Genomic DNA, 26342 nt, shown 5'->3' with positions numbered 1-26342 from the left:
ATCTTGAGCTCTGACCTTCATCTGCGCAGAAGTAATTATTGGGTCCCTTTTGTGGTATGAAGTGAGGCGCGGGGGTGGGCTACAGCGGTGATTGGCCCGCAGTGCATCGCGTCATAGCCGTCACTCGGGATTGGTTCTTTGCTAATAAATCACTTCTGCACAGATGTAGGTCAGAGCTCAAAATTCGTGCCGATAACTATAGGTAAATGGTGCGACTCACCGTAATATGCTTTTTGCATTTATAGTTTTTTATTTTATTTTGAGTGTCATTCGTAAAATATAGGAATTGGGTGTTATTATAAGTTATTTTAAATTAAATAATAATTAATAATGTTGGAAATATCTGCCGCTTTAATAATATTGTTGTCACTTAATAATAATTGTTTTACGTGCATGTGACATGAATTCGGTCTCAAAAGGCATTTATTTTGTAAAAACTGTCTCAATAAACTTTTAATTTGCTACTAGTTTTTGGTTTTATTTTATCTAAATATACTTACCTTACTTCTATGGATAAAAAGCTCCGAAACTACGGAAGCTGTTTGAAAAAGTCGGACACTGTTGGACGGACATAGACTATACCCGATTAACGCCTAGGCCCGAGTTCGGATGAGTTTCCATCGGAAAGCGGGAAACTGTTAGTAGCTACCGGAATCAGCAGCATTTATTTATTTAGTTATTAATATCTAGGAAATCATAGTAATAAGAATTCTCATCTTTCAAATGATTATCATTTTGGACCATCACGTTTTAATAAAAGACAATAAATAATACTCTACAGAAGGCCACTGCGCCTCTTATTACTCTATACATTTTTGGAAGAAATATATAACCGTCAAAATCCAGTCACTCAAAAATTTTGACATGTAAATTCTGCGTGCTTTAACTTTTTTCAAACAAAAATTTTAGTATTTTTTACTATAAACAAAATCCTTCACAAAACATGGATTGGAACCGAGATGGCAGCAAAAGTGCTGAGTTTGACAAACACAAGTCTTGGTATAAAGTCGATATAGACGGGGACTACATCACAAAAAATACTAAAAGTAAAAACACGCCAAAGAAAAATATAAATAAAACTAAAAATCGAAGCAAAGAAAAGCCGAGAAGGCTGGCTAAGCCTGTGATTTCGGAGCAAAAGGCTGTAGTTCTCGTAAAGGACATGAAGATTGTGAAAACGTTTGAAGAGAAGCCTGAGAGTTTGAGCAAAACACATGCCCTAATGTTTAGACTGGGTGTTCACTTATGTTTCTCTTTAGTAATGCTACTAACAGCATACTACGGCTTTTCCTACGTAATGCCATCGCAAGTTATATCGTCAAATATTTCTTCAATAGAAGGTGTGTTTTGACTCACAAACTTTGTGCTCCTGTCCTGTGTTTGAAAAAGTTAAACCCAAATGTACTTAATAAGTATTGTAAAAAGAATTACTTCTTTTATATTAAAAGTAACTTTTAAATTGATTGAAAGTATTTTTTTTATTAGCTGTTTTCCCGCGTACCGGGATAAAATGTAGCCTATGTTATTCGGGAAGAGTGTAGCTTTGAAACAGTGAAAGAATTTTCAAATCTGTTTTGTAATTTCGGAGCCTTTAGAGCACAAACAAATACAAAAGAATCCTCTTTTTATATTAGTACAGATAAGTCACAGTTGAACCTTTATATTTTCGGTAGGGTCGCTGCCGTCTGCTCGAGATTTGAGACTAAATCCTGGATTTTTCCAAGAAGAAGAAATAGATATCTACTCAGTGAAATTTTTCCCGTCGCTGTGCCCTCAAAATTGGCACCGTCCACGGATCGCTACTAAAATTCCTGTCCAGACACCGAACTTGAATTTGAATATCACATACATATTGCACCATTGTCTATTAAATCCATTCCTCATTAAGACTTCAAAATACGAAAAAAGTAAATAGCCTACAACTATTAGTACACCTATTTTTCGGTTCCACAGTATCATACTCGTCATCATAATAATTCACTTCGTTTAGGCTTGCTATTTTGCAAATATAAGAAATAAGTGTGGTTTTATTACAAGTTTTGCTAAGTATCTACTTACTACCTTCTAGCTAGATCGTTAAGCTCAGGCTACACTGGCAGTGGCCCGGTTCTCCTAAGTTAATAATGTCAAAATGGAATAGAAATCGAATCGCAATATGACCGCAATAGCAGTTTTAACCATATCGGGCATTCTGTTACTAATATAAGACCAATATATTCCAACGAAATTCGATTGGTTTGAGATTGGTCTGCTATTTTGGTAATTTTGGTCTATACCTACGGTAGTTTGCTCTACAATCATTTTGCAATCGTAAAACATTTGCAGACAAAATGATTCATTGTTGAATGACAGAAAAGGATAAAAATGATTATTTAAAAAAAAAGTAGCGGAATGCCACATACGCTTCAATGGCAATTCAATCAAATGCTTCAATTCAAATCCCGATTCAATTACGATTGAAGCTTATGTGGCATTCCGAAATTTTTTCTTTGAAATAAACGTTTTTATCGATTTACGATTGTAATATGATTGTAGAGCAAAATGCCGTATAGACCAAAATAGCGGACCAATCGCAAACCAATCGAATGTCGTTGGAATACGATTGGTCTTATATTGGTAGCAGAATGCCCGATATGGTTAAAGCTAAGCGTCCACTTGTCGGTATCGTACGCAACGGACGCATCGTACAAAACGGATAAAGGCTCGAGCAGACCGGATGCGTATGCGTAACCACGTCGTAGTCACGCGCGTAGTTACGGCGTAACCATGAGTTGTAATGTATGGAAATGGAAACGACGCGCACGTCTACGTTACGCAAGCGGTGTGGCCTGTCTCATACATTTCCATACATTACAACTCATGGTACGTGCACGTCTACGTGCACGTCTACGCTTACGTCTACGCATACGCATCCGGTCTGCTGGAGCCTTAAATATTTCACAGCGCGTCCACTGTATCGGCAACGTACGGATTACCGACGGTAAGTACCAGCATACGGATTGACGATGCCAGTTCATTCGGATTTTCATAGTGAACGCACGTGTGGACTCCTGTGAGAATGGAGGAAAGCGATGAAGAACAATTTGTCGTTGTAGCTTGTTTGTTAGCAGAAGAGGAAGATTTGGAAAAAAAAGGCAATAAAAGAAAACATAGTTTCTGGGTACACAACATATTCAAGAAGAGATCGGAATATGCAGAGCGAGCGCGCGGAATGCGTCCACTGATCGGCATCGACATTACGTATGACGTCATCGGCAGGCATCGCAAAAGTTGCCTCTCGGAGCATAGGTGTCGGCATTGTCGATGTGCGATGCGTACGATGCGGACAGGTGGACGCACTCGTATGAGTTTCTATATAAATGATACTACGATCCGTTGCGTGCGATACGTCCGATGCGTACGATACCGACAAGTGGACGCTTAGCTTAAAACTGCTATTGCGATCATATTGCGATTCAATTTCTATTCGATTTTGACATTATTAACTTAGGAGAATCGGGCCCCTGATCGTCCTTTGATTATATAAATGTTAGTTCAGCAGTAACTTGGTAAGTAAATAAAATAAACAAGATCTAGTAAAATATAAACTTTATTTGTAATGTTAACAATTTCGTTTACATGATTGTTTACATAAATAATGATGGAGAAAAACTTAGAAACAAATAATTATAACAATTCTTTTTGTTTTTAATAAAATAAATAGCTCTATCTTGGAATCCATTTATTTGTTACTAAACTTAAACTAATCGAGTTGGATAGCAATATTGACACAATTCGACGACGGTATAGTAGACAGGGACGCCAGATTGGAACAGGGGCGCCAGAGTGAGACTGGGTCGCCAGAGTGGGACTGGGTCGCCAAAGTGGGACTGTGTTGCCAGCCAGAGTGGGACTGGGTCGCCAGAGTGGGACCGGGTTGCCAGAGTAGATGAGTGGGAGGACCGGGTTCAGATGGATGACGCCAAAACGAGAAGTGTAAAATGGCGAATATTGAAAAGCCCAGAAGCTGTGTGAAAACGTAAATGACACCTGAATTATCCCACTCTACTATTATTGAAATCAGTATGGTAAAAAAGAATAAGGGAAAATATAACTTGGAAAACAAATAATTCGTAACACTTAGTACGAAAACTTTTTTTATATGATTATAAAAGCATACTGTAGATGTAGGATTAAATTCTCCACCAAAAACGAAAAGGCAAGAGTTTATTTGACCGCGCTAACCCAAGATTTTGAAAATTAATTCAGTTTTATGTAGCCCCGAGGAGAGCAATATGCTACTGTTATCCGGAAACCGGAAGCTAGTAGTGTCAATATTACTATAACAACTTTCAAAAAAGATATAAATATGTTCTCATGTTAAATTATGGAAGAAAACATATTGATAAATTGACTCTTTAAATAAACCATAACCAGCCGTGAAATTGGTCAAATCGGCAATTTGAGAACTGAAAATGGTTATCGTTATAGTTAAATGATGCAACTTACTGCTTCCAGTTAAATTAACCAGATGAACGAAAGGCGTTTCAAGAGATGTGAGAAAAAGGGACGGCGCTATCCATTATACTTAGCTCCATCACTCTCTCACACTGCATACTGAATCGCCTGAACGTTTTAACATTACAAAATCATTTATTTTTGAAAAAAGAAACTTAATTACTTAAAAAAAAAAAATTGTGAAGATAAAAGAAAAAAAAATGCGCTTCAAAAATGTCTGTGTTCAAGTTTTTTTTTTTGAAATTAATGTCAATTTATCAATATTTCTTTAGTGTACAGTAGAGGAAATTGGAAATATAGTTATTAAAGTATTATAAGAATTTTTTGAAATTTTTTGAGACGTCAAACTAAGAAAAAAATGCTAAAACTTGCTGTAATGTTGCAAAAATAAATGAAAAATTCCCATTTCTCTACTGTTTTTAACTTAAGTGACACCTATCTTAAAGATATACATAATATAATTTTAAAGCTAAAATCAACAAAAAAAAAATAACGCTCTCAATCACTTAACTTTTTTTTTCAATAAAAACAAAATAAAATTAAAAAAAAACAGTGAATTTATTTATTTAATCTGCTAAGTGACAACGGCCAGAAATATTTCATATTTAAACTAAATACATTATTTAGAACTACTGTTTAGTGTAACTTTTATATTTAAATAGATATTTCCCATTGTTTCCGAAGTTTTAAAACAACCAATTGAATTTTCTCAATACCATCCTAGCCGATCAACAGCCACGGAGGCTGTTCTCTCTAAGGAGATCAGCCAGCTGCGCAGCACATATTATAGTGCACGCACATTTGTTTGGACTGCGGTGCACTCACTATTCCTTCACTCTCATGGCGCGATGGAACGACAATCCGACACCACCGGAGAGAGATCACAAGCAGGACCGATATTTGCGTGCTCAAGAATACCTTTGAGTGGGTAAAGACGAGATTTTTAAGCTAAGTGTCCACTTGTCGGTATCGTACGCAACGGACGCAACGCACGCAACGGATCGTAGTATTATTTATATAGAAACTCAAACAAGATGTGCGATGCGTACGATGCGGACAGGTGGACGCACTTGTTTGAGTTTCTATATAAATAATACTGCGATCCGTTGCGTGCGATACGTCCGTTGCGTACGATACCGACAAGTGGACGCTTAGCTTTAAGGAAAGAAATTCTTTTGGTTGTTTAAAATCTTCTGAAGTCGGGAAATCACTTAGTTTGAAAATATCCCAATATAATGTTTTTTAGAAATTTTGATGATTTTTTTTTAAAGTCATCTTGAACAGCAGTTTAAAAATCTTATATTAATTTTAAATAAACACTTTTTAAATCAAGATATTTCTTAATTTAACAAATATCTTCGTGTGGATAATTTACAATATTATTACTATTAATTAGGTATGTATATTTTTTTTGCGTATTTTTTTCAAAATTTTCTTTTTTTCTTGGTGGAATACTGAACTTATCATTAATTTTTTTTTTGAAGTGAACCGTATTTTTTTTACTTTTTTCTGAAAACGTATTTCATTACAAATGAATTTTTAATTAAATTTCAAATTCATATTAGATTTCTGACAATTCAGTGAAAAGTAAAAAAAAAATGCGAAAAATAATTTTACACCTATCTATTTTTATTAATTTCAGTATTTTAAATAATTAAACGTCATTCTACGGATATATTTTTTTAAATAACTGTGATTTTTTTAAACTATGACCTAACTATTAATGTATTATAAGACAAATAATGTTTGGTGACACATCTAATAGAACTGTACATTATATTTACCGTTATTGAAAAAGGGTAGCCTTTTCCCAACTATGTTGGGGTCGGCTTCCAGTCTAACCGGATACAGCTGAGTCTGGTACTCACAAGGAGCGACTGCCTATCTGACCTCCTCAACCCAGTTACTCGGGCACGGTATCAAATTTTTCAGCGACCCTAGACTGGAAGCCGACCCCAATATAGTTGGGAAAAGGCTAGGCAGATGATTAACTTTTAATATTTCCACATTTATGACTAGGTATATATCTATTTAAAATGCTACATTTCTCCGTAGAAAGACATATCCCAATTTTGAGTACTATAGGCTTTTTCTTGGTATAGAGAAAGCGGGTGAGCCACACTTATGCGAAACCTCAGGAACGCTCAATATTGGTCGAGTCACCGAGTCATACAAAATCAATGCTTTTACATTTTACATACACACAAGGGCTTGATTCTGCTAAGTTAATAATGTGACAATTGGATAACAATTGAATCTCAATAGCAGTTATAGCATCTGATATAAGACCAATCGTATTCCAATGACATTTCATTGTTCTGCCATTTGGTCTATACGGTAGTTTGCTCTACAATCATAGTGCAATCGTAAATCATTAACAGACAAAACGATTCATTTTACTGAATCACAGATAATAAAAAAAAGTTAATTTAAAAGAAAAAAATGAGGAATGTCACGCTTTAATCGTAATTGAGTCGTGATTGAATCTTAATTGGATATCAACCGTATGTAGCTTGAGTAAAGTTAGCAGAATTAAGACCAATTAAGGCTCACCCGCTCTCGTGAAATGAAATTTCTATATTTTTAAGAAAATCGTTTGGTTACCAAGATATAGCCTTAAAATATAACAACCAAAATAAAATGCATATTATTGTTGTTTACTAAGTATTAAATATAAAATTAAACTATTTTTTTATTCATACACACTTCATATCGCTCCGCGGCTTGTTGATGGATAATCTGTGGAATAAAAAAAAACAAAATCAGTCTATGATTCTAAGAGATCATAGACTAAAACTTATGCAGTATTTAAAATATGAGTATCAAATAAAATTAATTTATATTATAATATTTACCTGAATTGATGACAATTGTTTCATCCTGAAAATGAAAAAAATACATTATTTTAGCACATTTATGAAGAAACAAGCGTATACATTCACGTACCGACTCCTATATTTTTTTCTAATTCTCGCAAATTTTTACTTTGTTTGAAAAATACTTTTTGTTTTTACGTATTTTATTTTTTTCTTTGTGCTAATCGACATAATATATTATTAACCAGTATATTAACGTATTTAATTTAATGTGATTAGTTTCGACACACTCTGTATAATTATAAAGCCGAAGAGTTTGTCTGCTCGAACACGCTAATCTCAGGAATTACCGGTAAGATTTGAAAAAATAGTTCAGTGTCACATAGCCCATTTATCTAGGAAGGTTATAGGCAACTTTTTATCCCGTTATGAGCAGCAGTTCCCATTGGATGCGGGTGAAACAGGTGGAGAACTGGCAGAAGCTGGTGGAGAACAAATCCGACCCTGTTTCGTAACGTCATATACCTTAGTGACAGTCCTGGTCCTCTGTACGGTAAGGTTCTGCTGGGGCACGGTGCAGTCCGGCTGAACGCCCAGAGCGTCGTATATCTCGCGCAGCATTAGCAGCATCGTGTCTTCTGATTCCCTGAGAAAGAATATGGAAATAAATCAATTTTGTATATGACATAGAACGAAAATACTCAGATATAAAAATAGAGAAGAGACGCGATAATTTTTCTAAAGAACGCCTTGTCGTCCAGTTAAAGGCCGACGAAATAAGGTCTATGGTGGACTGGTCCATTAACAAGTGCAGTAGGATGACTTCGAGCAGAGAAAAATGGCGAAGCATCGTGCGGAGTGTTTTATCTGCACCCTCCACCATGACCGAAAAAAAAGGTTAACACGCTGTATGCGGAATCAGATCCAGAATACCTGGGCTATATTCAAGTCAAGTTATGTATCTGTACATCATAGACTTCTCTGTCATTTTCATGACAAATAACTTTTACTTGTTTTTTTTTTTTTTTTTTTTTTAAATATTATCCATTGGACGCCTACAACCCTGATTGGTGGAGAGGTATGGAGACAAAATGGGGAGGCCGCTAGCCATTTTGTTCTTCATGGTCATATGGTGTCTGCTTCGAGGTCAGTGAAGTGGTTAACATGCTCACCAGTATCCAACATGGCTGCTCATAGCGAAGAGGTACTCGTTGATCATCTCTAGCGGCGCCTCCTGCAGCACGTAGTCAACGCGACGACCGTTGTTCAGCCGCCCTAGCTTGTCCGGCGTCGACTGGGAAGTACATGTTTTCAAGTATTAAAAAGGAAAAATAGGGTGGAAGTATATAATTTAAAAAAAGCTTCAAAATAATATACAAACTTGAGTATTAATTCGGAAAATAGAATACACATTTTCTCATCATCTTCTTTAAAAACAGTAAAAAAGCCCAAGAGTTCATAACCTGCGAGGAGAAATACTAAGAGGAATAATAATCTGCCGAGCTTTTTTTCCAACTATTTATGTTGGGGTCGGCTTCAAGTTTAACGGGATGCAGCTGAGTACCAGTGTGCCACAAGGAGCGACTGCCTATCTGACTTCCTCAACCCCATAAGACCCTTTGGTAAAATTGGTTGTCAGAAATTCTGGCTTCTAACCAGTAACGACTGTCAAAGATGTTCAAATGACAGCCAGGACCCACAAACTTAACGTGCCTTCCGAAACACGGAAGAATTCGTCATGACAAGATGGTCACCCATATACGGACCAACTTGCTTAACCTCATGATCGATCGACCCGTGCGGCTATTACTTAGCTATGAGCACCTCTTTGTTTCAAAGTCGGGTAAAATGTATAATGCTTACCAGTTCAGTCTCTCTGGCTAATTCTTCTGAGCTTTCATCTGTCAATTGTTCTTTCTCAATTTCTTCTTCTACCACCTAGAAATATATAAAAAAGTAATAAGTGTAAAAATTTGTTATAAGCACAAATACTATGAAAAAAAAACCCTATGTAAATAAACATACTAAAGCATCATCTTTAAGCGTATTTTTGTTTTTGATACACTTTGGGGGATTGAAATTGACACTTTGGGATTTGAATTGTCAAATAAAAGTAGGCATAGGACAGTGACAAAAACATATTGGAATAACACGGGTTTATTCCGTGGTCTTCTGAACAAGAAATCTACAATGACGGAGTGACCTTTAACTTAAAAATAAACTAATATTATGATAGTGCATCATATGCCTTGTGCATGTTGCGCCACTTTTCAGTCCAGTTTTGCATTGCATCTCTATTTTGTCATTGTGTTTTTACACCAGTTTTTAGTACATGCTTGCACGTTTATTTTGGCGTTTTGATAATGCATATATTTAGTGCATATTTTGTTACTTTTTAGAGCATATGTTGAAATGGTGGTAGCATATACATATTGATGTATATTTTGAGCATATTTCGTCACTTTTTAGTACACGTGTACATAAATATTTTACATTAATTAACTGACCTTCTCCAGCTGTCCATCAGTGGGTGGTGCAGTCTTCCACTTGTTCCACGTGCTGCGCAGTGACTCCAGCAGCTTCTGCTTCAAGTCCGCGCCCACACGAGCCATCGTGTCTTTTACATTAATTAACATTAATTAACTGACCTTCTCCAGCTGTCCATCAGTGGGTGGTGCAGTCTTCCACTTGTTCCACGTGCTGCGCAGTGACTCCAGCAGCTTCTGCTTCAAGTCCGCGCCCACACGAGCCATCGTGTCTTTTACATTAATTAACATTAATTAACTGACCTTCTCCAGCTGTCCATCAGTGGGTGGTGCAGTCTTCCACTTGTTCCACGTGCTGCGCAGTGACTCCAGCAGCTTCTGCTTCAAGTCCGCGCCCACACGAGCCATCGTGTCTTTTACATTAATTAACATTAATTAACTGACCTTCTCCAGCTGTCCATCAGTGGGTGGTGCAGTCTTCCACTTGTTCCACGTGCTGCGCAGTGACTCCAGCAGCTTCTGCTTCAAGTCCGCGCCCACACGAGCCATCGTGTCTTTTAGTTCTACAAGGAAATGGGTGGAAAATATTAGGTAAGGTCCTAGTAACATAATTTATAAAAAAAAATTAAAAAAAAGTATTTCACGGGAAGAACAAAAATAAATTTATTTATTTATTTATTTATTTATAACACTTTTTGCACAAATAGTACAATGGCGGACTTAACGCCTTAGGCGTTTTCTCCCAGTCTACCTTTGGGTGGTGGGGAAATAGCAGTGGTAGGTGCAGCTTTTAATATAATCTACATGCAAAGAAGATTTAAAAAAAAAAATATATATATATATAGAATATATGGACAATAATACATAAACATAACATATATACATACATATATATTACATTTGCCATGAGAGACAAAGGAATAAATGGCTTCTTTGTCGCCCCTAAGTTGAGAAATGGGCTTCTTGAGAAATAAACAATTTTTCTAAGGATGTGAATTCAAATATGAAAATACTTCTCATATTAATAATTAAATAAAAACTATTTTATTTTATTTTATTTATATTTGCATACAAAAGCAAAGTTCTTAATGTTAGCCAATAAGGCTGGTGGAGCCACGCCTGTGTGCATACTTCGCACATAGGGACCAAATGTGCGGCGCAGACAGGGGCCAGGGAAAGAGTAAAAATTCCCAATAGCATCGAAAGATATTTGGAATTGGAATACATTTATTTAACTTGTGTCTATCTTTATGTCAGTATTTTTGTAGACCAGTGGTTCTTAACCGGTGGTCCGCGGACCACTGGTGGTCCCTGGAGGCATTCCAAGTGGTCCGCGAAGCTTAGCTTCGCGACGTTGCTATACGTTATCTAACTTTATTTTTATCGACTTATAATTGCGAGCGGGGGTTTTCGCATGGACGTATATCGGGTGTGTCGTACCTAGTCCCCCCCATTCATGAAAATGTATGTTTGGACTACATTTTACGTAATTTTGGTTTTGAGTCTTAAAAAATAATTAAAATTTCGCGCTCGCTTCGCTCGCGTGTTCAGAAACTGTATGCCCTTATTTTTGCATTTGTCAACAAACAAAAAGTTAAGTACGTTTGGGCTAAATTTTACGTAATATTTGGTTGGAGTCCGATAAAAATTTCGCGCTCGCTCGCGTATTCAGAAACTATATACCCTTGTTTTGGCATTTGTCAACAAACAAAAAGTTAAGCACGTTTGGGCTAAATTTTACGTAATATTTGGTTTAAGTCCGATAAAAATTTCGCGCTCGCTTCGCTCGCGCATTTGAAAACTACATAGGCAAGTTTTTTTTTATTTGCATTTGCTTACCTACACAACTGCCGACATGCGTTTAGCTTTGAGTAGAACTGACCCAAAAAATCAGATTTTTTTTTTTGATAAATAATAAAGAAATGAGTGCTAATTTAGGTAAACCGATGAGGTGGTCCCCGGCAAGACAAACTTTAGTTAAAGTGGTCCCTCATGTCAAAAAGGTTAAGAACCACTGTTGTAGACAAATACTAAATTGCGTTACTTACCTAGATGCATCCTCTTCCTGCCTTTGTGATGCGGAATGAGGTAGGGCTTCAGATCGCGTAGTACCGGATTGATCAGTGGCTCAATCCTGGAATATTAAGTATTTTATATACTAGCTGTTGCTTGTGGCGTTAGCTGCGTTTTGTAAGTCATTTTTTTTTTCAAAGGTTAATAATTCGCTTATATAATGGGTGTTCGGAGATTAGATTTTATGTGAAAATATAAATTTATTTAGGTGCTTATTAAAATTTTACAAAAAAAAAAAACAAGTTTGGAATATTCTTATCGAATAATCTTATATGCTTTTATGTAAAAACTGTAACATGACTGGATTCAGATAGGAACATCACAGAAAAATATATGTATTATTTACTAATATTAAAAATACGAAAGTAACTCTGTCTGTCTGGTTTTTATGCCAAAATAACTAAACTAAAAATTACTAAATCGGTTGGATCGATTTTATTTGATTGACTAATGAATGAAATTTGGTACACATATAGTCTGGAGCCTGGGCAAGGACTTACAAAGGCTACTTTTTATCCAAGTGCGCGGAAAGAAGTTCCCTTAGGAAGCCGGTGAAACACCTATTAATAATAACAAAATCTCACCTATAAGCGATCGGGTCATAGGGATGGAATATATTGAAGAAGTTCTTGCATGTCGGCAGAGAGAAGCTCGATCCTAGCGACTCCACGCCACGAATGCACTCGAATATAGCTTTGAACAAAAGAAAATATATTATCAATACATAACAGACAGCCAATTGCATTACATTTCCGTACAAATTGTCTACAAAAAAAAGCACTAAATCTGCTCTCCACTTGTCAGAATTTCTGTGAACTTATCACTGTTCTGTGAACTTATTACTTGTTATCACTGTTCATAAGATACAGCCTGGGAACAGACGGACAGCGAAGTCTTAACAATAGGTCCCCGTTATTCCCTTTTGGTAACTAAACAATGATAGTATTTACGGTTTTAAAAATGTTGCTAACCGATATATAAGAGTCTTTACTGACTAGGGTATTGTAATATCCTCTTATTCCTCTTCTTTTTAGACCCAAAGTGGAAAACGACGGGTAGTTTTGACCTGTATAGAGGGTTCTACCAATAGAGTTCTAATCTTACCTACCGCGTTCTTATGTTACCTTAGTGTTCTTCTGTTACCTTAATGTTTTTATGTTACCTAAAGGTATCTAGTCTTACTTATAGGGCTGCCCAGCGCATACATGGCGGCCGGCTTGAACGCCAGCTGCGGGTAGTTGACGCAAAGCTGCCCGGTACCCGCGGGGCCTTTCACGTAGTTCTTGTTTACCTACAGTGTCCTAATCTTACCTACCTTTGGGGTTCTAACATTACCTAAAGGGTTATTATTTACCTAAAGGGTTCTAATGTTACCTAAAGTGTTCTTTATGTTACGTAAAGGGTTCTTATGTTACCTAAAGGTCTCTAGTCTTACCTATAGGGCTTCCCAGCGCATACATGGCGGCCGGCTTGAACGCCAGCTGCGGGTAGTTGACGCAAGGCTGCCCGGTACCCGCGGGGCCCTTCACGTAGTTCTTGTTAGAAGGACTGATTGAACCATCTTTGGAGGGCTGTGGAAACTGGTTTAGTAAATATTATACAGGTTCTTTTACACAGGTTAAGCTAGAATTGCAAGGGAAGTACGTCCTACATGTGAATAAAAAGTGGCCTAAGTAGCCAAGCTGTAGGATAGCTGTGTACCAAATTTAATTTCAATCGGTTCAGTAGCTTTGGCGTAAAAGTCGGACAGATAGACGAAGTTGCTCTGCGATTAGAGATTGAATTTTGACGCAAGCTACAAATAAATTACACCCAAATATTTAATCGAAGGCAAAGGATGGACCACTTATTGAAATCTACCGTAACTTAGTGCAGGAGTTAATATCTCAGAACTATTTTAAACGTTAAAGTTTGCCAGAATTAAAGGTATGAATAAATAAAAATTAATGATTTATCTTTGACGCAAAAATTACAGAACCGATTTCAATTAATTTATGTACACTTTTAGCATCATAAAGAACCCCGGCAACTTTTCATTCATGTGCAGGAAGAAGTTCCCTAGCACAACTACATTCTAATAAAAAAAATCTTACCTCAGCCTGATGACACAGCAAATCATACAATATAACGCTGCCCAATGAGTGTCCGCCTAGTGAAACGCCCCCTTTAAACGTGGGGTTCCGCTGCAGAAATATCTCGTATATACGGTTCAGCTCTTTGCATACCGTGTCCAATATTGTCTGTGAAAGAAAAAGGAACAATTATTAGGTTTAACAATAATATTGAAAAGTGCGAGTGACTTCTTAAGATGGCATATTTTATAGAGGTGTTATATGTGATTTTGTTAAATGATTTTTGTAAACAAAATTTTGTGATTCACTGACAGTGGTCGTGGTAAAAATACTGTCATGTTAACATAGATCTTTAGGTAATAACGCATTGTGGATGTGGATGTCACTATTAACTCTCCATTCTTATTTGGGAGAAACTACTTTTTCACTAAAAAGGGTAACAACACACGGGTCTTTGATCACATGGGGTAACGTTACACTTGGGTTATATCACATGTCAAACTCAAATTTGCAAAAGATGCATGGGGTCCATGTATCACAGAGTGTCATTGTGTAAGCGGTGTTGTCACGAGGGGTCAATGGGTCACATGGGGTCTTACCTGACAGAACACGGGGCTGGTATAGAACAGCACATCGAGCACAGTGTCGTTGGTAAAGTTGCGCAGCCGGGGTATGCTGTCCAGGGTTATTTGTGAGAGTCTGCGGTCTACACCTGTCTCTCCGGAGTGGAGGGTTGCGTGCCAGGATATGGGGAGTACCTGGGGGTGAAAAAAAAGGTAAAACTGTGAATATTTGGATGTCTGTCACTTCTTCATTTTTTGGGCTACAGAACGAAGTAATCCAAATGAAGTTCAACTCTACCATATTTATAGTAATGTGGAAATACATGTGAATTTAACAGTGATAATTAATAGTATTTTAATTGTGCCTATGCAATGCGCTATCAAAATGCAAGAATATGCATCAGAAAACAGTGAAATATGTCCAAAATATACCAAACGCCTATACATAACCCGATATCATATAAACGTATAGAATTAAAGCTACAAAATTGGTCATAAATATATTCACTTCTATCCACTAATTCCATAACAAAAAAGAAATATATTAACAAAGACAAGACTTCTGCTCACCTCGACTCTGCTGACGACGCCCTGATCATACGAGTTCCTGTAGTGAGACTGTATCAGTTGTAAGCTGGTCGCTCTGAAGTCCTCCACTATAATAGAAAGAAAATTACATGGTTTAAGTGAAATAATTTAACAATAATATTGTTTAATTTAGATTGACAAATATAATCCAAATTATAGTAAAGCTTTAATAGTACATAGCGATCATAAGTGAGGCAGCCCCAGTAAGTTACCGAAGTACTTGTGTTGGGGCTACCTCGCTTCTTCCCTTACATATCTAAGAAACAAGTGTTGAGACCGTATTTCAGATGACAAGTGAAAATTAGTGTTACACTGTGTAATCTTACCCCAAAAATATGTAGGTTTACACCCAGTTGTATGTAGTTTACCCCAATAGTATTTAGCCTTACCCCAGGAATAGGAGGTTCTACTCCAACAATATGTTGTTTAACCGAACAATATGTAGTCTTACCCCCCCCCCCCCCAACAATATGTTACCCCAACACTACATTGTTTTACGCCAACAATATTTAATTTTACTCTTACTTATCTTCCTGACTTCTTAAGAAACATCGAGCCTACATTTACGTATATACTTACCGACTTCCTCAACGGACTCGGTGATCGATGCTGGATGGCTCTGTGTCCTCGATCTCTGACTCACCGACCCCACACTGACGTACTTACCGACTTCCTCAACGGACCGGAAGCGCATATCGCAAGCGGATCCGACGCCATGACAGAGCAGCAGCAGGTGATCGATGCTGGACGGCTCTGTGTCCTCGATCTCTGACTCACCGACCCCACACTGACGTACTTACCGACTTCCTCAACGGACCGGAAGCGCATATCGCAAGCGGATCCGACGCCATGACAGAGCAGCAGCAGGTGATCGATGCTGGACGGCTCTGTGTCCTCGATCTCTGACTCACCGACCCCACACTGACGTACTTACCGACTTCCTCAACGGACCGGAAGCGCATATCGCAAGCGGATCCGACGCCATGACAGAGCAGCAGCAGGTGATCGATGCTGGACGGCTCTGTGTCCTCGATCTCTGACTCACCGACCCCACACTGACGTACTTACCGACTTCCTCAACGGACCGGAAGCGCATATCGCAAGCGGATCCGACGCTATGACAGAGCAGCAGCAGGTGATCGATGCTGGACGGCTCTGTGTCCTCGATCTCTGACTCACCGACCCCACACTGACGTACTTACCGACTTCCTCAACGGACCGGAAGCGCATATCGCAAGCGGATCCGACGCCATGACAGAGCAGCAGCAGGTGATCGATGCTGGACGGCTCTGTGTCCTCGATCTCTGACTCACCGACCCCACACTGACGTACTTACCGACTTCCTCAACGGACCGGAAGCGCATATCGCAAGCGGATCCGACGCCATGACAGAGCAGCAGCAGGTGATCGATGCTGGACGGCTCTGTGTCCTCGATCTCTGACTCACCAACCCCACACTGACGTACTTACCGACTTCCTCAACGGACCGGAAGCGCATATCGCAAGCGGATCCGACGCCATGACAGAGCAGCAGCAGGTGATCGATGCTGGACGGCTCTGTGTCCTCGATCTCTGACTCACCGACCCCACACTGACGTACTTACCGACTTCCTCAACGGACCGGAAGCGCATATCGCAAGCGGATCCGACGCCATGACAGAGCAGCAGCAGGTGATCGATGCTGGACGGCTCTGTGTCCTCGATCTCTGACTCACCAACCCCACACTGACGTACTTACCGACTTCCTCAACGGACCGGAAGCGCATATCGCAAGCGGATCCGACGCCATGACAGAGCAGCAGCAGGTGATCGATGCTGGACGGCTCTGTGTCCTCGATCTCTGACTCACCGACCCCACACTGACGTACTTACCGACTTCCTCAACGGACCGGAAGCGCATATCGCAAGCGGATCCGACGCCATGACAGAGCAGCAGCAGGTGATCGATGCTGGACGGCTCTGTGTCCTCGATCTCTGACTCACCAACCCCACACTGACGTACTTACCGACTTCCTCAACGGACCGGAAGCGCATATCGCAAGCGGATCCGACGCCATGACAGAGCAGCAGCAGGTGATCGATGCTGGACGGCTCTGTGTCCTCGATCTCTGACTCACCGACCCCACACTGATGTACTTACCGACTTCCTCAACGGACCGGAAGCGCATATCGCAAGCGGATCCGACGCCATGACAGAGCAGCAGCAGGTGATCGATGCTGGACGGCTCTGTGTCCTCGATCTCTGACTCACCGACCCCACACTGACGTACTTACCGACTTCCTCAACGGACCGGAAGCGCATATCGCAAGCGGATCCGACGCCATGACAGAGCAGCAGCAGGTGATCGATGCTGGACGGCTCTGTGTCCTCGATCTCTGACTCACCGACCCCACACTGACGTACTTACCGACTTCCTCAACGGACCGGAAGCGCATATCGCAAGCGGATCCGACGCCATGACAGAGCAGCAGCAGGTGATCGATGCTGGACGGCTCTGTGTCCTCGATCTCTGACTCACCGACCCCACACTGACGTACTTACCGACTTCCTCAACGGACCGGAAGCGCATATCGCAAGCGGATCCGACGCCATGACAGAGCAGCAGCAGGTGATCGATGCTGGACGGCTCTGTGTCCTCGATCTCTGACTCACCAACCCCACACTGACGTACTTACCGACTTCCTCAACGGACCGGAAGCGCATATCGCAAGCGGATCCGACGCCATGACAGAGCAGCAGCAGGTGATCGATGCTGGACGGCTCTGTGTCCTCGATCTCTGACTCACCGACCCCACACTGACGTACTTACCGACTTCCTCAACGGACCGGAAGCGCATATCGCAAGCGGATCCGACGCCATGACAGAGCAACAGCAGATGATCGATGCTGGACGGCTCTGTGTCCTCGATCTCTGACTCGTCGTGACCTCGGCGGACCACGCGGGGGCGGGAACTGGATTGCTGGAAACATTTTGTAATACAAGTCAAAAATTTAAAAAACATAGCCCTTCTGGGTAGGAGGGTATAAACCGGTTATGTACGAGTCGGATTTGCGCACGAAGGGTCTTGTAGGAGCATCTATAAAACGGTCTAGAATCATGTACTGTCAATGTGAACTGATCCTTCTTTTACCCTAATTTTCTTTAAGTGAAGGGTAACAAAACACTAAAAAAATCTCTAAGAAGAACTCGTGGTAAGTCTAAGAAGCGCAAATAGATCGATCATTAAGTTGAGCAACGTTTAGCGCAGTCGGTCCGTGGAGCGGTGACCATCTTGTCATAGCAAGCTCTTCTAAGTTTTGGAAAGCACGAATTATTGGGTTGCCCGGGTTGGGGAGGTCCGATAGGCAGTCGCTCCTTGTAAAACACTTGTAATTCTGTTAGTCTGGAAGCTGATCAAACATAGTTGGGAAAAGACTAGGCAGATGATGAAAACACTAACAATTTTCTCCTTCTGACACTTATACTCTCCGGCGCCGTGCACCAACAGTATGAGATGATCTATCCTAGCTGGCTGATCTCTTGACACCCTGATCTTAGGGGGGTTACGGTACACTCGCTTACCGAACGAGAACAGCTGGGAAAGAGGGTAAGATTAGGATAAGGTAAGGTAAAGGGTATGGGTACAGTAGGTATAGTTTGGTAGGGTAAGAATATGGTAAAGTAAGGATTAAATTAGCTGAGAGTTATAAAGCCCAGATAGCACTAAAGGGGAGAAGCAACTAATACAACTTCAGCGCACAGAAATTCTATTGATAGTTTCGTTTTGGTGGATTCTGGGCCTTACACTCTGGAAAATAGTGACTATTTTAGTGAGTAAACAATGTAAGTAAATGTTGATGCCAACTGGTTGAAATAGCCAAATCAAATAGATAGCCCTTTGATTGAATAACTAGTCCAGTATTGCAATTGTTATCTAACTGAGGCGATAATAACATTAAATAAAACACTGAAAAAAAGGTGGTAACAATTCACTGATGTGAGGGTAATAACACACTTGGGTAAGATAACATATCAATTATTAGCATAATATTGGAATATTTTTGAATATATGTTGAATTGCAGTACAACATAGGTATGTATAACTATGTATTTTGGTCCGTATACTCGTGTTTTACAAATAAACTATATTTATATTTTATATCTTAAATAATATGTATAACAAGTAAATTGTCAAACAAACTTACCGGCGGAGTACTAAAAGCATCACTATGCAGGAAATGCACCATGACAGCCGGGCCATGCATGACCACCACCTCTCCGTTGGGTAACACCAGACGTCTGTGCCATTCTGAGGTTGTCATACCGTGGCGATACTCTTCCTGAAAATATAGTAGATTTTGAGTAGCACAAATACATAAATATGTATAAGGCCTTTTATGTCACACCAAAAATATTACAAAAATATTTACATATATTACTTAAATGATTATAAAAACGGAGAGGCGACAATATATAGTAACACAATAAAGAGAAATCATTTTTTTGATTGTTAGTACCCGAAAGGCTTCAAAATTAGTGGGCCGATTTGAAAAAATCTTTCACTGTTGGAAACGTACACTCTTCGCAAGTAGCATGAGATATAATCTTCTGGGTATGGGCACAAGTTCGCGGGTCGCGGGTAAAACCGCAGGAAAACGGCTAGTATGTACTAAACTGCTCTCTTCAGAGACGAGTTTCTCCATGTTTCAGAAGACACATTAAAAGTGGATCCCTGAGGAGTTATTACGTCCCATCGCGCTATGAGAGTGAAGGAATAGAGAGTGCACCTATGTCTGCGCAACTGTGCGTGCTCTATAATATATCCTGCGCAGCTGGCTGATCTCCTTATATGAGAACAGCCCCCGTGAACTATTACGTACCTCTAATTTCTCGGCCACTGGTTCGGTGTACGGCACATATCTGGCATCCGTTGTACCTTTGTAGAACCAACTGCATCTGTAATAAAAATAATAAATTGCGTGAATTATAGCATTCCTAAAAAAAGCTTTATCTAATATTATAAAGAGAAGAAACAGAGTCGTTGATCTAGTCTCGTTCTAGTCACGTTATGGACTTAAGAAATCGCGAATGGCGGATTGGGGATTTCAGACTTAAAGTCTAGATTTCCTCAACATGTTTTCCTTCACTTCCATTCCGTCATTCGCGTCCAGGATATACTTAGAAGTAGTTACATTGGTTTTTGCCCGACATGAAATTGGACCCGCACACTGTTCACTTAAGAAACAGTTGCTTTAACCACTAGGCTACCACAACTATTATTTACTCCACTCCAAGGTGCAGATGATGATAATACATATCAACCAACAGTTTATATACAAATCTTACCTTCTAACATTGGTAGGCTTATCAGTCCAGTAGACGGGTATACGAAGTCTGCCCACCACGTTCACATCGTATCTACCCCCGTCTGTAGGCACCAGGGTTTGGTCGTTCAGTTCCGCTGTGAAATAAACAGAAAAACACGCTTGAATAAATGCTGATAAATATCATAGCAAGACTTTTCTAAAAAATCTAAGATACAGGTATGATAAGAGTTGACATCATGAAGTTCCAGTACATGACTTCCGTTATGTGTCAAAAAAAAAGACCACTTCATGGTAGATCGCTTATTAGTTTAAGTGGTTTGTCCGTGGATGACATGGAGCGACTGCCTACCTTACCTCCTCGACCTAGGTACCTGGGCGAGCTGATACCAATTGGTGAGACTTCTTGCCACACTGTCTAGCTTCGCACTACCCGTAACGACTGCCAAAGATGTTCAATTGACAACCTGGACTCACCAATTTGACGTGACAAAATGATCGCCGCGCCAAGAATTGCTTAACCTAATAATCGATCGACCATTGCGGCTCTAAAAGGCGGTTTCCAATATTCTATCAATCTATTAATTTACTTACTAGAGATAGAATTTTGACACGAGACCCACACAAGTAATATTATGGATGATTAGTATATTGAAAACCGCCGTCAACCACGTGGTAACTTTAACTTTTGAACTTCTCGTAAATACTTACGGTTCAAATAAGCAGTTTCGAGCGCCCTGGAATCTGCCACGGAGAACCCTCTCCATATAGACTTGTCTTCCACGTCCACGCGGTAGAACCAGTGGTGTTTTACTGGCGTGTACTCCGTTGCCGCTCGGTTCTGGAAAATATGTTTAAATTCTCATTTACTCTGGCCGGTAGCCCGCTTTCAAGCGCTGATTTTTTTGTGCGCATGCTGACGGATTGAACGTAGATAGGCTCTAGTTCAACGTCCGTTTTTCTCAAAACAACTGTTTAATTTGAAAATTAAAGTCGCGACGACCTCGATGGCGCAATGGACCGCCGAACTTGAGGTCCCGGGTTCGATTCCCCGTTCGGTCGACATTTGTGTGATGAGCATGCTTGTTGGCCGTGGTCTGGGTGTTATAATATGTATTTATAAATATGTATATATGTAGCTATATGTAGTTTATCAGTTGTGTTAGCACCCATAACACAAGTTAATAAATAACTTACCATGGGGCTAACCGACCGTGTGTGAAAAGGTCCCGACATTATAAAGTGAAAATCCACAGTTAACAGTTGTTTTAAGAAAGCTGACATTTCTGTTGTTGAACTTGGGCTTTAATTTATTGACGACAGTAATAGTTTTATTTTTATCAAATATGCGCCCCGTCTTTCCTAGGCACACAAAAATTCTCAACAAGTCTGTAAGCTAATCGGCTAGCTTTTCGAAGGTGCAATTACTTTAGAATCAGTGATTCTTCGTTTGTACTGCAGCACTAATTAAGGTTAGCAATGCTAATCACCTAAACTAAATCGGAATCAGCGTGTATACCATTTATTATGCTGTTTCTGCAACCTGTTTCTTTTCCTTTGTGGCAAGCAAAACACACGACTAAACGCAGCATGAAGATCACGCCACTTTTCGTCAGAGCGTGCCGTGTGCAAAACAAGTTGGGAAGCTCCGCCCACTCCGCGACGATAAGCAAGTTAGCGCCGCCCCTTTCAATATGGCGTCTGCGCATCTTTTGTTGGTGGCGCTAGTGAGCCGAGATGGTGGCGCTAGTGAGCCAAGATGGCGGCGCACTCGCCTATTGTCCTCGCTAATGAGGGGGCGTAAACTCCTGCGCATAGATGCCAAGCGGGAGCTGTTTTTTCTTAAGTATTTTTATGTATAAATACCTGTGCATTTTTATAATTAATTCATTACGCTTGTAACCTTGCTACGTAATACAGCTTCTAAACTCTTACCGTGTATTTTATTCCTTCGCCTGTCGTCATCGCCGCTATTGCTATTGCCACGCTGTTCGATCGCAAGTAGTATACTAGCTCCTGCAGTACTATACTACTTCACTGGTGACCCCGACGTGATTTCGGATTCAAGAACTAAGCCCGGCAAGCATCAATTATGACAGAACCGATGAAAGAAGCTAACAGTGATTTCTTCATGGCGTACCGAGTGGGGGTCAAGGCACCAGTCTTCAATGCAGACGACCCACAATTATGGTTTGCGCAGCTAGAAGGTCAGTTCGTTCTCTCCAACATTACCACGGACAACACGAAGTTTTATTACGTGCTGGCGCAGCTCGAACCGCAACATGCAGCGCAAGTGCGTGACCTCATAGTGAGCCCCCCCGCCACCGGCAGATATGAAAAACTGAAGGCAGAGCTGATCAAGCGACTATCCGCCTCGCAGGAGCGGAAGATCAAGCAATTACTCATGCATGAAGAGTTAGGAGACAGGAAACCCACCCAATTTCTCCGCCACTTACAGCAACTGGCCGGACCTAATGTCCCAACTGATTTCATCAGGTCGATTTGGTGCAGTAGGTTGCCGACGAACCTCCAAACGATAGTAACGATGCAAGCAAGTTCCAGCCTCGAAGAGGTAGCAGAATTGGTGGACCGCATCAATGACATCGTTCCAGTAACCACGCAAGTCGCCGCAACTAGCATTCCAGTGCCCGGGAAAGAAGCTTGCTCACAGCAGGAGACGAGTCAACAAGGAAGTGCTATCGAGGCGTTGACTCGAACCGTGGCTGACTTATCACATAAGCTGGAGGTCATGAGCGCGCAGTTACGTCATGGACCATCCCGCTCGCGCTCCAGAAGTCGGTATAGCCAAAACCGATACCGATCACATTCCCGCTCCAGAAACAACCGGTACTGCTATTACCACAGCCGATTTGGCGAGAAAGCCCGCAAATGCACGGAACCGTGTTCGTATAACGCGAAGGCGTTAAACCACCAAGGCAGCCACTAAGGGCGGAGTATGACTGCCATGCAATATCGAGCCGCCTGTTCATTACGGATCGCACCACGAAGATACAGTTTCTTATAGATACGGGTTCAGACCTGTGTGTCTTCCCACGATCCGCTGTACGGGGACCACGCATGAAGACAAAATACGAGTTGTTTGCGGCAAACGGATCAGTTATAAGCACATACGGGTTTCATCCACTAACACTCGATTTAGGACTTCGCCGCGCATTCACGTGGAGGTTCATAGTTGCCGACGTCACCAAGCCCATAATCGGAGTCGATTTTCTAGCTTTCTACAATCTGATTGTCGACTGCCGAAATCAACGTCTCATAGACAGCATGACGTCACTTACGACTCAGGCACCGCAGTACGAACCGGCAGAAGCGATATCCTCTGTCCGCACCATGACCGGGGATGGCAACTATCACCGCATCCTGAGGGAGTTTCCAGACCTCACGCGTCCTGCAGGCAAGCCAGGGGTACCAAAGCACAACACGCTGCATCATATACGCACCACGCCGGGACCTCCTGTTTCTAGTCGTCCTCGTCGTTTGGACCCACAACGCCTCAAGATAGCGAAACAGGAGTTTGAGGAAATGCTGCAAAACGGAACGGCACGCCCTTCGGAGAGCGCCTGGTCCTCACCACTGCATTTAGCGCCTAAGAAGAATGATGGATGGCGCCCATGCGGTGATTACCGCGCATTGAATGCTCGAACCATTCCGGATGTCTACCCTATCAGACACCTGCAAGACTTCACTCACGAGTTGGCGGGCAGTACTATCTTCTCCACGATAGATTTAGTGAAGGCATACAATCAGATCCCTGTATCTGAAGAAGACATACCTAAGACAGCGATAACAACTCCATTTGGGTTATTCGAGTTTCCCTACATGACCTTTGGACTCAGAAACGCTGCTCAGACTTTCCAAAGATTCATGGATGAAGTTCTGCGAGACTTAAACTTCTGCTACGGGTATCTGGATGATATACTGGTCTTCAGCAAGGACATTCACCAGCACGAACAACATCTCAGACTACTTTTCGAACGTCTGGCCAAGTACGGCGTTTTATTAAATACAAGCAAATGTATTTTCGGCCAGACAGAGGTCATGTTCCTGGGATACAAAGTCTCCGCAGCAGGTACGCAGCCACCAGAATGCAAAGTTCAGGCTATTCAAGACTTCCCTGAACCGAAGACCGTCAAGGAATTAAGGCGATTCCTAGGGATGCTGAACTTTTATCGCCGTTTCATCCCGGCAGCGGCTTCAACACAAGCACCGCTCAACCAACTGCTCGCAGGTCCAAAAGTCAAAGGATCACACCCGGTTATCATGACACCGGAACTGCTAGACGCTTTCAACATCTGCAAACGGAGCCTTTCCGAAGCCACTCTCTTGGTGCATCCAGACACTCACGCTGAGCTAAACATACTCACGGACGCGTCTGATACAGCAATAGGTGCCGTACTTCAGCAACGGAGCAACGGAAAATGGCAACCACTTGCCTTCTTCTCAAAGAAGCTTAGCCCATCCCAGAAGAAGTACAGCCCATACGATCGTGAACTTCTGGCGATATACGAGGCCATCAGATATTTCCGATTCATGGTTGAGGCACGCGTGTTCTACGTCACGACAGACCATAAGCCGCTGACATTTGCGTTTGCTCGCCCACGATCAAACTGCCCTCCTCGTCAATTCAGATACCTGGATTATATAGGACAGTTCACAACTGATATAAGATATATACCAGGGAAGGACAACGTTGTTGCGGACACACTTTCGCGCATCAACGAGCTTCAACTGCCATTGGATTACCAAGCGCTGGCCAAAGAACAGCAAGCCGACCCCGAGCTACAGAACTTGCTAAAAGAAGGATCATCTTTAAAGCTGAGGAAGGTGAAATTACCCGAGAGTGACGTCGAGATATACTGTGACGTAGCGGGTACTCCCCGCCCATACATAACAAAAACGTTCCGCAAGCAGATTTTCACGTCTCTTCATAACCTCAGTCATCCGGGGCGAAAGGCAAGTGTTCGGCTTGTCACGGAAAGATTTGTTTGGCCAGGAGTAAGAAAAGACTGTAGCCAAATGGCAAAGGAATGCGAAGCGTGTCAAAGGAGTAAAGTGACACGCCACACATCTGCTCCATTGCAGCCTTTCAAACCACCGACGGCACGTTTTCGCCACATCCATATCGACTTAGTTGGCCCCTTACCACTGTCTTGCGGTTACAAGTACTGCCTCACGATTGTCGACCGTGCAACACGGTGGCCTGAGGCGTACCCACTGCAAGATATTACCGCAGAGACATGCGCCACTGCTCTCACCGCAGGATGGATAGCTCGGTTTGGCTGTCCAGAGCACATAACAACGGACCGAGGCCGGCAATTTGAATGTCGCACCTTCAAGAACCTCGCCGCCCTCATAGGTGCTACTCACCATCTGACCACCTCTTACCATCCCGCAGCCAACGGCCTTGTCGAGAGACTACACCGCCAATTGAAAGCCGCCATTATGTGCCATGCGACTTCAAGCTGGACAGAGGTCTTACCATGGGTGCTACTAGGCATACGCAGCGCTTGGAAGGAGGATATAGGTGCAACAACCGCTGAACTCGTCTACGGCGAGCCACTCCGCTTACCTGGACAGTTCCTCACAGAAGCCCCAAGGGACGCCGCGGACATGGGTGACCTGGTGGACAGGTTACGCACTCACATGAGCAAGTTGACGCCACAACCAACGTCGTGGCACACGAACTCCAGCCGTCCTTTCTACATCCCGAAGGACCTGAACACAGCGTCACACGTCTTCCTACGTGAAGGCCCAGGTCGAAGATCACTGCAGGCCCCATATACAGGCCCACACAAGGTCCTAGCTCGTGGCCAGAAAACAATAGACATAGAAGTCAATGGGAAACGGCAAAAGGTGACGATCGACCGAGTAAAACCTGCGTACAGGGCGAGAGAAGAACTGGATTCAGAACAAATTAAAAC

At 41.6% G+C, this 26342-nt stretch overlaps 2 protein-coding genes across 2 annotated transcripts in view; one reads left to right on the top strand and one right to left on the bottom strand.

Annotated features, from left to right (window-relative positions):
- Positions 1 to 78: 78 nt before the first annotated feature.
- On the top strand, positions 79 to 2018 carry LOC124644520. Its single transcript, XM_047183950.1, has 2 exons — positions 79 to 1340; positions 1674 to 2018. The coding sequence occupies exons 1-2, from the start codon at positions 944 to 946 to the stop codon at positions 1913 to 1915; spliced, it is 639 nt and encodes a 212-aa protein (XP_047039906.1). The 5' UTR covers positions 79 to 943; the 3' UTR covers positions 1916 to 2018.
- A 1553-nt stretch (positions 2019 to 3571) lies between these two features.
- Positions 3572 to 26342, bottom strand: part of LOC124644447 — a 109992-nt gene continuing 87221 nt past the window's right edge. Inside the window, exons 4-20 of the mRNA XM_047183800.1 lie at positions 21112 to 21241; positions 20423 to 20537; positions 19957 to 20032; positions 19282 to 19416; positions 17906 to 18056; positions 15078 to 15163; positions 14544 to 14702; positions 13966 to 14112; positions 13308 to 13443; positions 12457 to 12565; positions 11848 to 11933; positions 10244 to 10362; positions 9177 to 9251; positions 8486 to 8607; positions 7839 to 7959; positions 7353 to 7377; positions 3572 to 7236 (exon numbers count right to left, since the gene is read on the bottom strand). Coding sequence (XP_047039756.1) covers positions 7205 to 7236; positions 7353 to 7377; positions 7839 to 7959; positions 8486 to 8607; positions 9177 to 9251; positions 10244 to 10362; positions 11848 to 11933; positions 12457 to 12565; positions 13308 to 13443; positions 13966 to 14112; positions 14544 to 14702; positions 15078 to 15163; positions 17906 to 18056; positions 19282 to 19416; positions 19957 to 20032; positions 20423 to 20537; positions 21112 to 21241 — 1824 coding nt within the window. The 3' untranslated portion in view covers positions 3572 to 7204. The remainder of the gene's footprint in view (positions 7237 to 7352; positions 7378 to 7838; positions 7960 to 8485; positions 8608 to 9176; positions 9252 to 10243; positions 10363 to 11847; positions 11934 to 12456; positions 12566 to 13307; positions 13444 to 13965; positions 14113 to 14543; positions 14703 to 15077; positions 15164 to 17905; positions 18057 to 19281; positions 19417 to 19956; positions 20033 to 20422; positions 20538 to 21111; positions 21242 to 26342) is intronic.

The sequence above is a fragment of the Helicoverpa zea genome, chromosome 30 (genome assembly GCF_022581195.2).
Source record: "Helicoverpa zea isolate HzStark_Cry1AcR chromosome 30, ilHelZeax1.1, whole genome shotgun sequence".
NCBI classification, from domain to species: domain Eukaryota; kingdom Metazoa; phylum Arthropoda; class Insecta; order Lepidoptera; family Noctuidae; genus Helicoverpa; species Helicoverpa zea.
The sequence above is the reverse complement of the archived record's forward strand: the minus strand, read 5'-3'. Positions and strand labels throughout refer to the sequence as shown.

What these genes read in the sequence shown, in the direction of transcription:
- LOC124644520 (XM_047183950.1), top strand. Translation starts at nt 944, where the DNA reads ATGGATTGGAACCGAGATGGCAGCAAAAGTGCTGAGTTTGACAAACAC. An exon ending in AAATATTTCTTCAATAGAAG is followed by an intron (nt 1,341 to 1,673) that starts GTGTGTTTTGAC and finishes TATTTTCGGTAG; the next exon opens with GGTCGCTGCCGTCTGCTCGA.